General features: G+C 39.4%; 3 protein-coding genes across 3 annotated transcripts; 2 read left to right on the plus strand and 1 right to left on the minus strand.

The window, feature by feature from the left end:
- Positions 1 to 862: 862 nt before the first annotated feature.
- LOC306904681 (U3 small nucleolar RNA-associated protein 14 homolog A) lies at positions 863 to 7,004 on the plus strand. The gene is made up of 15 exons (XM_079474711.1): positions 863 to 1,137; positions 2,285 to 2,375; positions 2,501 to 2,571; positions 2,682 to 2,746; positions 2,824 to 2,969; positions 3,120 to 3,275; positions 3,366 to 3,485; positions 3,565 to 3,659; positions 3,743 to 3,866; positions 4,212 to 4,289; positions 4,389 to 4,734; positions 4,902 to 5,323; positions 5,401 to 5,585; positions 5,813 to 5,912; positions 6,482 to 7,004. Exons 1-15 carry the CDS (start codon positions 1,130 to 1,132, stop codon positions 6,785 to 6,787), a joined length of 2,313 nt encoding a protein of 770 aa, XP_079330837.1. The 5' UTR covers positions 863 to 1,129; the 3' UTR covers positions 6,788 to 7,004.
- On the plus strand, positions 6,592 to 10,030 carry LOC306904689 (putative defense protein 3). The gene is made up of 5 exons (XM_079474723.1): positions 6,592 to 7,745; positions 8,233 to 8,345; positions 8,550 to 8,659; positions 9,356 to 9,420; positions 9,517 to 10,030. Exons 1-5 carry the CDS (start codon positions 7,553 to 7,555, stop codon positions 9,618 to 9,620), a joined length of 585 nt encoding a protein of 194 aa, XP_079330849.1. The 5' UTR covers positions 6,592 to 7,552; the 3' UTR covers positions 9,621 to 10,030.
- A 285-nt stretch (positions 10,031 to 10,315) lies between these two features.
- On the minus strand, positions 10,316 to 14,851 carry LOC306904697 (ADP/ATP translocase 3-like). Its single transcript, XM_079474735.1, has 4 exons — positions 14,612 to 14,851; positions 12,099 to 12,585; positions 11,892 to 12,032; positions 10,316 to 11,772 (listed from the first exon to the last, which is right to left on the minus strand). The coding sequence occupies exons 1-4, from the start codon at positions 14,720 to 14,722 to the stop codon at positions 11,615 to 11,617; spliced, it is 897 nt and encodes a 298-aa protein (XP_079330861.1). The 5' UTR covers positions 14,723 to 14,851; the 3' UTR covers positions 10,316 to 11,614.
- Positions 14,852 to 15,007: the final 156 nt, after the last annotated feature.

The following is a 15,007-nucleotide window of genomic DNA, read 5'->3' on the forward strand; positions in this document are numbered from 1 at the left end:
GTATAACTAATGTGGGTTTCTTTGTTTTGGTTATTTGCATTGTGCAATTATAAAGGCTCCTGTATGTGTACTATGACGTTTTGTAATTTACATTATTGATAAAATAAAACAATAAAAAAATAATTTCTGATGAGAAAAAAAATTCAGTAAAAGTAAGACCCGCCTTCTATAAAAAAGAGCCAATCAGGGGCCGGGATCTGGCGCAACCTGTGAATCGTTTTTGTTTTGCGCAGATCGAGCTCAATGAACTAAATGAATAGTACAGATGATGTACTGCTCAGAAATATCGCGATATGTTGTGCTCCTGTCGAGTTCGATACTGTCGATATCGATCTTCCCCTATTTTCGTAAATGGGACGGATTCCCGGTTGAGTGTAAAAAATAGCCGCCGAGTGCGGAGACTTTCCTTACAAGGGGACTTTGGTACACTACAGTTTTTTTGTTTTTTTATTATTATTTATTTATACTGTACCAAAGTGAAAAGCCACAGGCCATACAGAAAAGCCAGAGGTCCAGGGACTGATACATAATACATCACAATGAAATACAAAGACGATACATAACGTGATAATAATAAATCATTGTAAAGGGAGCAATTTAATATAAATGATACAAATATGATCATGCATTCAAAGTTTTACTAGCCTTTTTGTTACAAGATGTAGATAAGCATCTATTATAAATCTTAACATCTTCTTGAAAGTGAGAAAATTGGGGGAAACTTTACATTTGTGCATAAAATATTGTGCAAGCAAAATTATTAAGTTGCAAAGAAAAAAATTGCTTCTCAAAAATGACAAAACAAAACAAAACTAAAATAGAGCTCAAGGTTACAGTAGCGTTCCCTCACAGCCCCGCCCCCGAAACACGTCATCTCTGTGCGCGGATCGCGTGTAATGAGTTACATGACGTAGAAACGAACAGTCGTACATCCGAGAGATGTGTGTAGTTTAATGTTTCCTGACTGTTTTATATCATCTTCGAATATTATATTAACGTTAAAACGCGCTGTTTTTATAAGTGAGCCGGATGATCGGACTTTATCATAAAGTCATCAGCACTGTTTTAGAAAATACTGCACACGTGCTTCAACAGATCCAGCAGCTCGAGCGTGAAAGCGACAGAAACAATGAGGATGTGAGTGTTGCTTTTTTATCTTATTACAGTAACACGAGTGAACACGAGACACAGTGCCTCACTGTTTACTGTAGTATTTCATTACTACACTTAATAGTTTACTATAGTAATGCTGAAGTAGTCAGACACTAGAAGAACTCAATTATGAACTATTGACCGCCGTAAAAACTATGATGAGAAACAGAGATTACCCTGCTGAAAAACACTATATAGAAACCTGACAGAAACTGCCATTAAACTACCATTATGAACCATTCACTTTCCCATTCAAACCATCACACAATTCGTTTTTTTTTGTAGTGTGTTATGGTCATTTAACATCCCACCAATACAATCCATCAAATACCAGTAGAACCATCACAGTTTCCATCAAAACCATTATAACTTTAATGCCCTGTTGAACAAAAACATAGAAACCATTAAAGACGGCATAATGGTTTTAATGGAAACTGTGATGGTTCTACTGGTATTTGATGGATTCTATTGGTGGGATGTTAAATCCTATTGGGATATTGCCCAAAACACACTACAAAAAGGTATTTTGTGATGGTTATAATGGAAAAAGGTTGTAAGGGTATTCTAATGGAAACCATCAGAGTTTCTGTAATGGTTTATATTGTGGTTCTATGGTCCCTGCTCAACCCCGATATAAAACAGCTTATTCCAAAATATCTTTTACCATTATAACATCACAATATTCCTTTTTGTAGTGTGTTTTGGGCAATATCCCAAGAGGATTTAACATCCCAGCAATAAAATCCATCAAATACCAGTAGAACCATCACAGTTTCCATTAAAGCCAGAACAAATCCCATTTTTAATGGTTTCTATGGTTTTTTATCAGCAGGGTAGAGACCATTATAGTTTCCAATACAATACAATTCCCATTAAACCATTAGAATTCCTCAGATGGGTTTGGTTGTTGTTGTTTTTATATGGCGGCATGTCTTGTGAAAATGAGATCACCGTGTCAGTCCTTCAATGTTGTATACGTTACAATAACAAAATTCTTCTGAAGTTCTTTACATGCTTATCTTCACATGTGTTGAAGTCAACTCACTTATAAGCTCACTGACAGCTTTTTTTTTTATTTAAATAGTTTCCATCATAGAGTCGTAGGAATAACGTTGTGTCCTATTTTTTACAGTGAAGGTGTAAAGGTGACTTCAGAGATGGCTGTTAGTGATGAAAAGGAGTTTGCCATGGATAATGAAGTCATCAGCGCCAGTGAAGATGAGGTTCCATTGCGTTACTATTTCATTATATTTATTCGAGTGTGATAGTCGCATAAATTAGCATTAAACTAGTCATTAATATCATCTAGAAAAATGTCAAAGTTATCGTCTTCATGCATTCTTCACAGGAATTCAGCGACGATGAGAGGAAACACAACAAGCTGCTACAAGCCATCAGTTCTCTGGGTGGAAAGAGAAGGTATCTTGAAGATCTGTGACGAAATATATTACAATTCGTAAAGCTATGCTTGCTTTACCGTATACAGTAGAAATCATTGCTCATGTCATTGCATTGCTTCTTAATCCAAGGAAAAACCAGAACGAACGCTCGGAAGCAAGTCTGCAGGTCTCTGAGTTCTTCGTCAGTGCGGAGGGTAAACTCAGAACCACACGTCTCAATCTAGATCTGCTTTATATCTCAGACTCGGGTCAAATATGTTCTGTTTGAAAGGTGCTGGAGACAAAGTCGGCCTGTCTGACCTGCTGGGAACTGTGGAAAAAACCACAGGAGCCACCAAAACCAAGAAACAGCTGAGGAACCTGCAGAACAGAAAAGAAACGCTGGAGCTCCCGCTTAACAAAGAGCAGGCAGAGAAGGTCTTCAAATACTCACTTCTCTCCATTTGTCCCTGACATTCATTTATCTAGTCAGGATTTGTTTAACCACAGAAAAAAACCTGTGTGCAATATTCAGTGACCCTCGTGTTTCTTTTATTATAAATGTGAGTTTTCTCTGTGTTGTCACAGATTCAGAGAAGCGTAGCGTACGAGAAAACCACCAAAGAAGTGACAGACTGGCAGAGCATCATCGTCCAGAACCAGAAAGCAGAACAAATGGTGTTTCCTCTGAACCAGGAGCCCTCGGGACCCAAACGGGTGGAGCAGGTGGTGGCCGGATGGAAGGTGTGGATTTAACTGGAGATTTAAAACGTGAAATGGCTAATTTGCTTGGGATTTACATACTTATTGTATTGTGTGAATGTTGTTGGACAGGCTGAAACGCCTCTTGAACAAGAGGTTTTTCGACTCCTGCATATGAACAGACAGCCGGTTCATGATCCCGTCCTGACTCCGGTGGAAGAGGCATCGCTGAAGGCCATGAGTCTGGAGGAGGTGTGAACAATCTGTCAGTAAAACTTTCAGCGTGTTTTAGCTCATTATTAATGAAGGGCTTCACTTCACGTATGTGCAGGCTACTATTCGTCGTGCCGAGCTGCAGAAGGCCCGAGCTCTGCACTCGTACTACGAGGCCAAAGCCAAAAGAGAAAAGAAAATCAAGAGCAAAAAGTGAGTGAACCAAGAGTCAGATGAACCAAGAGCTTTAATAATGTGCTGCTTTTCTTTAAACTACCAATTTTGCGTCCCTGCAGATATCACAGGATTCTGAAGAAAGCCAAGCGTAAGGAGTTTGTCAAGCAGTTTGAAGAGCGGATGGAGACGGACCCCACGGGAGCTCTGGAGGAGCTGAAGAAGATGGGGATGTCCAGGATGACGGTGTGTGTTATACATGTCATACAAGCCGTCCGTGTGTTTATTTCTTCTGTCGAAGACAAATTGAGGCTGATGAAGAAAGCTTTCCAGGGTTCTTCTCCATATAACGCACTTAAACGGGGGACGTTGGTTAGTCGTAAATCACTTTGTAAAGGTCACGCGGAAGTTCCAACCCAGTGTTTACGAGCGTGGAGAAAAGTGCATTATATGGAGATGAACCCTGGAAAGATTTCCTCATTTGCCTCAATTACACCGATGGCTTGTAGGACATTTTCATTTGAACTACTCCTGTGAGAGACAGATTGAATAAAAGAACGTCACTCGTGTTTCTCTGTGTCTTTCAAACAGGAGCGCATGTCTCTGAAACATCAAAACAGCGGCAAGTGGGCCAAATCCAAAGCCATCATGGCCAAATACGACGATTCGGTGAGAATTCCTTTTATCTCCATCGGAGAAAAAACATTTGGAGGTGACGTTTGTGCTCTGAGCTAGTTTTAATGTCGTCTTTGCATCTGATTTCTTGAGGCCCGTAAAGCCATGCAGGAGCAGTTGCAGATCAACAAAGATCTGACCCAGAAGATCGTGACCATCTCTGACGACGAGCACGAAACTCCAGAAGAATCTGAGACGGTTCCTGATTTTGTAAATGATGTTGAGCCCATCACTGACCACCTCAATCCATGGATGAGAAGCAGACTTCCACAAGAAGAGCCTGAGATAAGCTGCGTCACACCAGACAAACCTCAAACATCAGAGGAGGAGGAGGAGGAGAGGGATGAGGAAGAGGAACTTCTCGCAGACTTTCAGAGGAAAAGGGCGTTGAGACAGATAGAGGACGATGACCTGATTCCCACAGCAGCAGAAAAACAAAGTATGAAAGCGAACTGAAAGAAACAGTTCAAAAGTAAAATGATGCCATTGTTTACTCGCGCAAATACTTTCGGATAAATGAAAGGAAAGAACAGCATACTGTTTAAAAGGTGAGTAAATGGCGCTGGGATGTTTTAGAAGCAATATATATTTTTTATTGTCTTTTAGAAGTCACGTGTGAGGTGTCGAGAGAAGAGGTGGTTGGTGAAGTCACGGTGGAGATTTCCGACAGCGATGAGAATGAGAGTGAAGAGGAAGAAGAGGAGGACGTTTCTCATTTCAACACTCTTTTCAAACTCATGAGCAGCGAGAAGACGCACGAGGGTCCGGCTCCAACACCAGACCAACAAGAAGATGAAGAACAGCTGGATGAGGGACAGATTCGGGTCAGAAACATGGAAGATCTGGAGGTGTTGGAGGAGGTTTCGGACCCTCGACCCGGGAAGGTCGCAGCCCAGTCGATGCCTCAACCCACAGCCTCTGATCCGCTGGCGAAGAAGAGCAAACGAGAAATCAACCTCAGTGATGTTCTCACCAAAGAGGCCAAAACCATCAAAGTGGCCCTGACGCCGACTGTGGTGGATGATGAAGTGAGTGACGGGGGTTTACTTCAATAAAAAAAAGGAAGTAAAATGAAACATTACATCTGTGTGTGTTTTTTTGTTAGGAGCATGAGGAGCAGATCTCCATCATCAAGGAGGCGTTTGCTGGCGATGATGTCATCTCTGATTTCCTGATAGACAAAAGGAAACAGGAAGAGGCCGGACGACCCAAAGTAGTGGACCTGACGCTGCCCGGCTGGGGGGAGTGGGGCGGCATGGGTGTCAAAACGTCCCTGCGGAAACGCAAAAGGTTTATTGCAATTTAAAACAGAAACATCTTAACTTTCATATTATATTCTTATAGCGATTGTCACAATTTTTCTTTTATAGCACCTTTGCTGTAAATGGTCAGGGTTAGATGTTAGCAGTAGAGATATTGAAAAAAACGATTTTCTGAAATAATATTTTAACATTCAAGATTCTACAGATTCATACCCGACTAAAAGGTTCTTCGTTTATTCTTCTCTTTGTTTCTAGATTTAGGAAGAAAATGGCTCCAGCACCTTCCAGACAGGACCAGAAACTGCCTGATGTCATCATATCGGAGAAGAGAAATTCGTCCATAGCCACCCATCAGGTAACCAATCACACATAATTTTATAGTAAAATCACACATGTCATTAATTCACATTTTAGTGTGATCTCATTCCAGCATTAAGAGTGAGAATGCATTTGATGGAGAACTCCATGCACAATAAAATGCAAATTTAATTGGACACAGAATTTAAATAATAAATGCTCACTTGACCAAAAGCATTATTGTATTTTGATCTCGGCTTACGAAATAGAAACATAGGGCGTCGATTTGGTGTTTGGCAGTGGGTTTTTATTTGAGAAATGCTGCTGCATCTGAACACCAGAGGGCGCTCTTGCGCACAACCTCCGTGACAATGGCATCTTTCTATCACTGGTCTTCAGACCATGATAATAGAATATATTTAATATGATGCTGTTTGACAGGTGTTTCTGTGTGCACGTTGTAAGCGACTCGTTCAGTGTTTTCAGATGGCGCAGCATTATCTAGTGATCACGGAGCCGTGCTTCACGATCAAGCTGTGCATAAAAGCATAATCGCTGCCTTGTCGAGATCCACTTGAGCATCAAAGTAGTTCATGCACAACTTTTATTTCTCTTTTGCTTTCACAGGTCAGTCATCTGCCGTTCCCCTTTCAGAACCCGACACAGTTTGAGTCCTGCATCCGAACTCCCATCGGCCAGACGTGGAACACGCAGACCGCCGTGAAAAAGATGACCATGCCGAAGGTGGTCACTACAGTGGGCGCCATCATTGAGCCTCTGGTGAAAGAAGACTACATTAAACATAAAAGCACCAAACCGACGGGTAAAGGCCCTGCAATCTTACTGAATGACCGGAGAGGGGCCAAAGACGGCAAACCTTCAGACAAAAATAAAGGGAGGGATTCACATAAGAGACGAAGAAACAAACCCTGATGATATTGTCATGAAACTACAGATCTGTAAGAAAGACACTTCTACAATAAAAAGTAAAAAACGAAAAGATTTTATGTGCGCAGTTATTTTTTTTCACTTGAATAAAACTTTCAAATTCACAGATTCTCAAGATCTCCAAAAAGTCATCAACTCATTACATGATGAAAATTTGTCATTCAAAAAATACATTTATCTAAGTAAACACAAATAAACTGTTTGTGTTTTGTTTTTTGTAAGCCAAGCCGGAGGCTCAAACGAATAAACATAAAGTTTATTATATCATGTGCTCGGTGTTGACATGACATTTTCAAGCATGACTAAACTGTCTGAATGCTTTTGGTGCCGATATACATCTGTGTCTACATTATGAGTCAGAAATGTCTCAAATGTGTGTAAAAGTGTTCGATAAATCTTAAAGAAGGGATATTCCCCAAGGTCACATGTCCCCACACCATCACCACAACATGCAGTGATCCAGCACGAGCCCGACTGGAAAATTGAGGTTTGATGTGCCTGTTTTGGCCATGACAGAGGTCGTCTTTGTTTCAGTGTCCAGATCAATGACAGATTCCCGAAACTGCCCCTCACCTGACACCATGTGAGTACTTCACGCAGGGGAGGGACGGATGGTCCCGCTGACATGCATCAGCCATGCCTCTGTGACTCAGCAAAAGAGCCTTTCAAAAGTGGATTGTCCGGCGTGAGTTCTGGAGAATGTGTTTAAGTTAGTTGCTGTCGGACCTTCTGATTGCGTGTGAGGGAAAAATGGACGGCATACTCTTGGGGTTTGTCGTACTGCAGGTTTTGACTTGTGCTTCTTGTTTTCCAAACGGAGCACCGCTTTCTACATGTGTGGATATGATGCCGAGGCACGGAGGTGTGCTACCACAGCCAACACCTGCTCCATATACCATCCAAACCGGCAGCACCAGTTTCCAGACTGGCAAACCAATCACAGGTAGGGGATGACTTTTTTATAACCATTTTATTTGTAGATAAATAGTATAATGAAAACCTTCAAACCATGAAAGAACATTGCAATAAATGTTGATGTTCAAAATTGGGGGGGCACCTGTCAACTCCGTCATACACAAAACCTGACGAAGTTGAATATTTTTTCCAACTTCACCACTTGTTCATCAGTAGAAAGTGCCTTGTTAAACAAAACTATTTTGAATAATTCACAGAAATTATCACACAGGGTTGACGTGTTAAGGTTGTGACTGCAGAAACTTCACATAGATACTTTAAAATATAAATGACAGAAAGCTTATCAGATAGATGAGCAGGCAGTGGGGAAACTGGTCTTTAGAGATATTGCCCTTGTCTTGACGCAAGCTAGGACACAACGTTGGCATTATGGAAAATCTACTTTAAGATTGCATTTAAAATACTTCTTATGAATTTATGCAGCTGTTAACAACTAGACCGTTGTTTGTTATCAGTTGTCATTAAAGGGCCGGATTATCGTGGTGTGCTGGTGGAGGCTCGATCCGGCTCTGACACTAAGGCGATCGGAACCTGGCAGACGCCTCCAGCCAACACAAAGTTCCTAGAGGTTGTGCTCAACAGAGCTTCTGTCGTACCTGTATTCTTTCTGTAAATCATCACAATATATCACCAATGTGCAAAACGCGATATGCATTTTCTTAACCCCCGTAAGACAATTGATTAATACGCAGCTGTCCGTTTACATAAATGTATGATTGTTGTAAATCATTTTATGATTTCCTTCTGAAAGTCACATGTTTGTGTTTTCCAGTGTGGAGAAAACCCGCAGGGTGCCATTACTCATGCCAACACTAACATTAAAGACAACTCCACCGTCTACACCTGGACTCCACCTGCTACAGCCAACAGTGTTTACTTTGTGTAAGAGTGATCGATAACTAATCTAAATCATGTCTTTACAAACCTCTATGAGTTTGTGTCTTCAGCAGAAGAACTTTGATAATCAAACAACACTGAACCCCATTGACTTCCATCGTATGAAAACAAAACCTCTGAGACATTTCTCAAAATATCTTCTTTTGTGTTCCACCAGGGCCGGCCCAAGCCTTTACGGGGCCCTAAGCAGAATTTTATTTAGGGGTCCCCCTGTGCACCCAATACAATCGACTATTGTCTATGTGTGATTATCTGCACGCACACTTTAAACCAACACCCAATTCTATTAGTTGTTATGTGTTTGGGATGTAGGAATGTCTTAAAAACTTTCCTGTGATTTGATTGGTCACTGCGCGGCTCTATAGCAAGTAACTCCCACCTCCTTTCATTTGATTGGCCACCTCACTTATTTTGATATTACGCTGTTGCGTTTTGTCAGTCATTTCACAAAGTTTAACTCACGCCAAAGAAAAAATTGTGGCTGTAAGTGAGAAAATGAATGTGTGTCGTGAATATAACGCAAAAAAGCTGTAATTTCATGGGCTCTTGGGGGCCCCCTTGTCCCTAAGCAGCCGCTTAGTTCGCTTATATGGAGGGCCGGCTGTCACATATAGGTTTACAGTGAATAATTTAAGAACAAAATGTATTTTGGACTTAAATATTTATGATTTTTTTCCTTAGTGCGACTGTAGCGCAGCAGCGGACTGTATACTGGCTAAACGTGAGGTCGGCGAATCTGATCAAAAGTAAGTAAACACAGACACAAATAATTAACGCTAATAAATAGCTCATCGAAAACATTGTAAAACACTAATATTGTCTTTTTATGTTGTAATGTTCAGGTGCTGGAGGAGGCACGTTGCTTGACGTCCACAATAGTGCAGAATCGGTGAAAGTCATCCCGGCCCTGCTTCTCATCGTTCTGCTTCAATGTGTAGTTGAATAAGAATCCTGATAGTTGAAGAAGAACTCAAGTCAACATTAAATATGAACACAATCTTTTACTTTATACACATTGACCGCAGGTTTCAATGCTTTTCTTCATGCCAAAGAAATGTTTTTGTATATGTCTATATTCTATATTGGACATTTGAACCTAAAACCATCATTTGTTGAAAGTGACATTTTGGAGCATTTATGGTCAAAGCTCGATTTGTAATTTCAGAATTTTAGAACAGAAATGCTCACAAACTATGAATGAACTCAAATAGAAAAGCAGCCATTACGTTCCTGCATCTATAAAGCAATAACTGTTCAATTTGTTCACATGTATTACATTTGTTTCGACCTATGTTGTGCACTATACTGTCTCATTTCACTCAAGTGTTCGAAAACGATTTAACAAATATATATCGCAAAATATAATGTTTTCAGTGTCTTTAATATCATGCATCTGAACGTTCACAACCGTTTTGTTTAAAGTCACAAAATACTACATCTTAAGTGGACGTTGACTGCCACGGGTTAAAAGCATCCATTCATTGTCCAATGACAGCTATTCAAACTCTATTCTGATGAAAATCATTTCGTCAACAAATCTTTGTCTTTGGAGCACATTCAGTCATACTTAAAGGAACAGTTCGTTCAAAAATGAAAATTCTCTAAATGTACCCTCATGCCATGCCAGATGTATATGATTTTCAAGTCAATTTTATTTTTATAGCGCTTTTCACACTTTTATTTGTATCAAAGCAGCTTTACAAGTAAAACGTGTTATAAAGAAAACTACACGTTAAATACACATAGAAAGTAACGAAACTCCAATACAAACACATATACATACATACATATATAGGCATTATATATTACTTTAAATTATAGAGTATAAAATACGTGGTATCATTGCAAGTTTTACAAAAGATGAGATATATTATCAACAAATCCAAAGATATTTTGCAATAATATCACAATAATATTACTCAAGTACTGAAGTTAAAGAAGAAATGTGGAGATTTGACCGGCAGCAGACTTGTGTTGAGCACGTCCAACACTGGTAAAAGGTGGCAAGAAACCAAAACTAATGATGTATATAAATGAAGAAAAAAATACAATAACACTTTAAGGTATCCTTTATAAAGCATTTATAAATGTGTTCATTAATGATTAATAAGTAATTTACAAATGCCTTATAAAGCAGTTATAACTGCATGAATAAAAAGACGGATTGTAATGAAATACCTGCCAAATAGTGAGCCATGTTTAACTCACATGTTATAAATGCTTAATAAATGTATTCGTTCATCATTTATTTGATTGATTATTATCTTGATGTTGTTTGTAATATAGTCTGTCAGACTGGACACTGAAGGGTGTTGTGTTGTTTTTCTTACACCTGCTCACTATTTGCCAGGTATTTCATCAGAATCCCCTTTTTATTCATGTAGTTATAACTGTTTTATAATGCATTTGTAAATTACTTATTAATTATTAATGAACACATTTATAAATGCTTCATAAAGGGTAACTTAATATAAAGCGTTACAAACAAATGAGAGCCAGTTCTCCGCTGCCTTGTTAGCACAACACTGCTGCATCTTGACAAGCTTAAAAAAGTAAAAGAAAATACAGTAAAAATAAATTAATACGTAGAAAAATTAATCTGAAGAACCCACTAAAGAAGAAATCATTAAAGTCTGTAATATCTAACATCTTAAAGCATTTTCTTTCTAACGCCCCTTCTTTTTTCAGTTTAAAACAAATAAATAATTATAAATAAAAACGCTATCGTGTTTTATTCTTATTCTCATTAATATATTAATCTAATGATACGTCACATCGATAACTTTGTATCTTATTGATTCTCGCATGCCAAAATGTATCAATACAGCTAGTTTCTTAAGGTAAGATGATATTTTAATCTAAAATGTTCTAAAAGTCTTATAAGCATTTCTTTCACGCATGAGTCATTAGTCAGATGCATTACAGCTTTTCCTTTAAAATTTAAATGATCTTCTTGAGCTCGTCGTAAAGAACCAGCACGAAGGCTCCGCCAATTCCTCGGACCACATTAGACCAGCCACCTTTAAAGAAAGCCTTCCCTCCTTCATCACGAGCGATCTTCTTCCAGCAGTCGATCGTGCCGCTGTATATGATGTCAGCTAATAACAAAAAATTAAATGATGATCCTGTAGCTCAATTGGTAGACATAGACGTCATGGATTGGATCCCTTAAGGAAATAGTTGTGGATGATAAATAAAAGAAATGTGTTTATTGTACCTTCTTTGAGTCCAGCCTGCATCATCATACGCCGACGTACCGTGTCAAAGGGATACGATATGAACCCAGAGACAACGGTGACGGTCTGAGCGATCATCCAGCTCACCATGATGTGCGTGTTCTTGGGATCAGGCAACATTCCTGCAAAACACAAACATATTTTGATCTGAGCATTGACAGAATGAAAAGCCAAACAACTCAACCTACCTTTGGCCGTGTCGTAGATGCCGAAGTACGCGGCTCTGTAGATAATGATGCCCTGCACAGACACATTGAAACCCTGATACAAGCCCTTCAGACCGTCAGACTTGAAGATCTTGCTTAAACAGTCGCCGAGTCCCTTGAACTCTCTCCCTGCACCAGCTTTGCCAACATCAGCGGCCAAACGGGTCCTGGCAAAGTCCAGCGGGTAGACGAAACACAGGGACGTGGCTCCGGCCGCTCCACCTGAGGCCAGGTTACCTGCGAAATACCTCCAGAACTGAGTGCGCTTGTCAACGCCGTCCAGGAAAACCTTCTTGTACTTGTCCTTGAAAGCAAAGTTGAGGGCCTGTGTGGGGAAATACCGGATGACGTTGGCCAAGTTCCCTCTCCAGAACGCCAGGAATCCCTGCTCCTTGGGAATGCGCACTACACAGTCAATAATACCCTTGTAGTGTTTGTCCGCTGTTATCTGGTTGTTGGCATGCTGGACCTGTCAGAAATCAAAAAGATGCTTTAATCCTCGATATAAGGATGTTTATACTTCATGTCTGTTATACATTAGAATAAAACTGTATTTTTCATGTGCTGAACTAATGAGCACAACATTTGAGTACTTAGTCCTTTCATTCTGTAGTACAGATCCATATGGACAATTAGTTTTAGATAACGTCAGAATAACAGAATTACTGCAGCTCTATTTTAAAGACGTAAAATATAAATAAATAGATGTTAGGGTTTCGATTAAATATTACGAAGACAAAATAATGTTTGTGTGGCTTGACTTGCACGGATAAACTGTAACCAATTTAAAAACAAGTCATCTGCGCTATTAAAATAAATAGGGTCAATGTTGATTTCATGTTATATGTGCTTCCGAGATTTCCAGTCATTTGTGATTAGTTCTTATCGTCTGGGATACTCTGCTGTACACACACATCTGGGAAACGTCTCTTTAATGTCTGCAAGATGTTTTTTTATTGTTTGTCCATCTGCAATTCGTCTCGGAGACGTCTGCCGTCAGATGTCATAAATACATCTATAAGATGTATATGATATTTAGTACCATTTGAAGACGTTAATCAGATGCTTTACACAACAGATGTTTTCCGGACCTTCAGCAGACATCTCACAGACATAACTGTGCTATCTGGGGGTCGAGGCCTTTTTAGAAATGGCAGTTTTACATACATTTAAATCATAGAAATCTAGATGTCTATACGAGATCTGACGGCAGACATCTCAGAGACGTATTGCAGTTGAGCAAACAATAAAATATACGTATTGCAGATGTAAATGCAGACATCAAATAGACGTCTTGCATATGTACTGTATGTGTGGCATCAGGGGAGAAATTGATTGAGTTTTACTGCGAGTACGGTCGAGGCATCACGGAGCAGTCAAATATATAGTTGAAGTGAACCGTTTGCAGAATCTGGCAAATACTGAATATTTGGGAAAAATAAGAAGAATTTAGAAAATGTACGTTCATTTTTAATTTAGTCCTGCCCTGAACAAGTTATTTTACGAACGAAATGTTAACATGAAGTTCACATCAAAGAATAATAACAGAATTTCAAAAAAATAGCCCAGGTCAAAGGTTATCATACAGTATTAATACCTGCACAGGTGTAATGTTACCTGCACAGGTGTAATGTTTCCTAAAGTGTCATGCGAGTCATTTAACTGTCCACTGATCTTCAGAAACATTATAAAGGTCTCCCAGAATCTTTTTCAGCATTTCTGTATTTTTGACTCATGTCCAGCAGTAAGAGACTCATTAACAACTATTACAATAGAAAGAAACCTGCAGGTAACATTATACAGTATTTATAGTCAAGTGGATGTAAACTTGTGACCTGAGCTATTTTTAGAAATTCAGTTTTTCCACAATTTTCAGATTCTGCAAACGGGTATGTAAACTCTTGACTTCAACCGTACATGCATATCTTTGGTTCTTTTATTGATTTTTTCACATGCTTATCTATGTTTTTATTTAGTATAACGTCAATACACAACGTAACATATTATATATAAATATATAAACATATGCTTATTTTGTTTTAATATTTGTAAGTGATTTAATTAAACGTTCGATTTCACATAAGAATTATATGCATATCTACGGTCTACTCTTCATAGTGACGTCACAAGGTAATCCCGCCCACCGATCCTGTCGCAAAGCGACGGCACCAGGACCCAACGGAGACGTTTCCGACGCTTTTTTTAAATAAAGACGAACGAGCAATTGTACATTTATTTTATACAAAATGACGCATCGCTGTAGACTAAACTACCCAACAGGATATCAAATAAAATAAAAACATATATATATAGGCTATATAGACATACAGGAAGTAAAATGCTAAACTTCATCTTCAAGTCATAGACATGATTTTCTTCTGCAGAACGAAAACTTTGTTACGTTTATTCTTGTTTATTTGACAGTCGTCACCGGTTTGAACAGACAATAATAACAGGTGTCGTGTCTCACGTCACGCCTCGTGACGTCACGTTACCTGCAGCAGCAGTTTGACCCTCTCGAGAGGAGCGACAGCGGACTCTATGATCATGGCGGAGATTCCGCCGGCCAGGAAATCCTTAGCGAACGAGATCGCGGTTTCACTCATCGTGACGAGCCCGTGGTGTTCTTCACCCGACAACACGAGCCTCTTTCCTCAGGATGCTACCGACGAAACATCCCACTTTATGGACGTTAGGTGATCTCCCAAGATCGCGAGAAACAACGGGATCTCGTTTCTTTTGTACAGGTGTGTGCGTCCTTTATGGAGAAGAAACACGATACATGCAGCACCTGCCCACACCTGACTGCTCGGCTTAGCGGAATTCAAGTTACTTAATGAATTTACTGAATTAAAACAACTAAATATTTTTGAAAGCGAACATTATTTTAT

The sequence above is a fragment of the Barbatula barbatula genome (assembly GCF_947034865.1).
Source record: "Barbatula barbatula genome assembly, chromosome: 2".
Taxonomy (NCBI): domain Eukaryota; kingdom Metazoa; phylum Chordata; class Actinopteri; order Cypriniformes; family Nemacheilidae; genus Barbatula; species Barbatula barbatula.

Bases quoted from the DNA above. Each gene is read 5' to 3' on its own strand.
- LOC306904681 (XM_079474711.1), top strand. The intron at 2,747-2,823 runs GTAAACTCAGAA...TCTGTTTGAAAG, and splicing joins GTTCTTCGTCAGTGCGGAGG to GTGCTGGAGACAAAGTCGGC. The intron at 5,586-5,812 runs GTTTATTGCAAT...CTTTGTTTCTAG, and splicing joins TCCCTGCGGAAACGCAAAAG to ATTTAGGAAGAAAATGGCTC.
- LOC306904689 (XM_079474723.1), top strand. From the start codon at position 7,553: ATGGACGGCATACTCTTGGGGTTTGTCGTACTGCAGGTTTTGACTTGT. The intron at 8,346-8,549 runs GTTGTGCTCAAC...TGTGTTTTCCAG, and splicing joins CCAACACAAAGTTCCTAGAG to TGTGGAGAAAACCCGCAGGG. The intron at 9,421-9,516 runs GTAAGTAAACAC...TGTAATGTTCAG, and splicing joins GTCGGCGAATCTGATCAAAA to GTGCTGGAGGAGGCACGTTG.
- LOC306904697 (XM_079474735.1), bottom strand. From the start codon at position 14,722: ATGAGTGAAACCGCGATCTCGTTCGCTAAGGATTTCCTGGCCGGCGGA. The intron at 12,586-14,611 runs GTAACGTGACGT...GATTTCTGACAG, and splicing joins GGGTCAAACTGCTGCTGCAG to GTCCAGCATGCCAACAACCA. The intron at 12,033-12,098 runs GTAGGTTGAGTT...TGTGTTTTGCAG, and splicing joins CATCTACGACACGGCCAAAG to GAATGTTGCCTGATCCCAAG.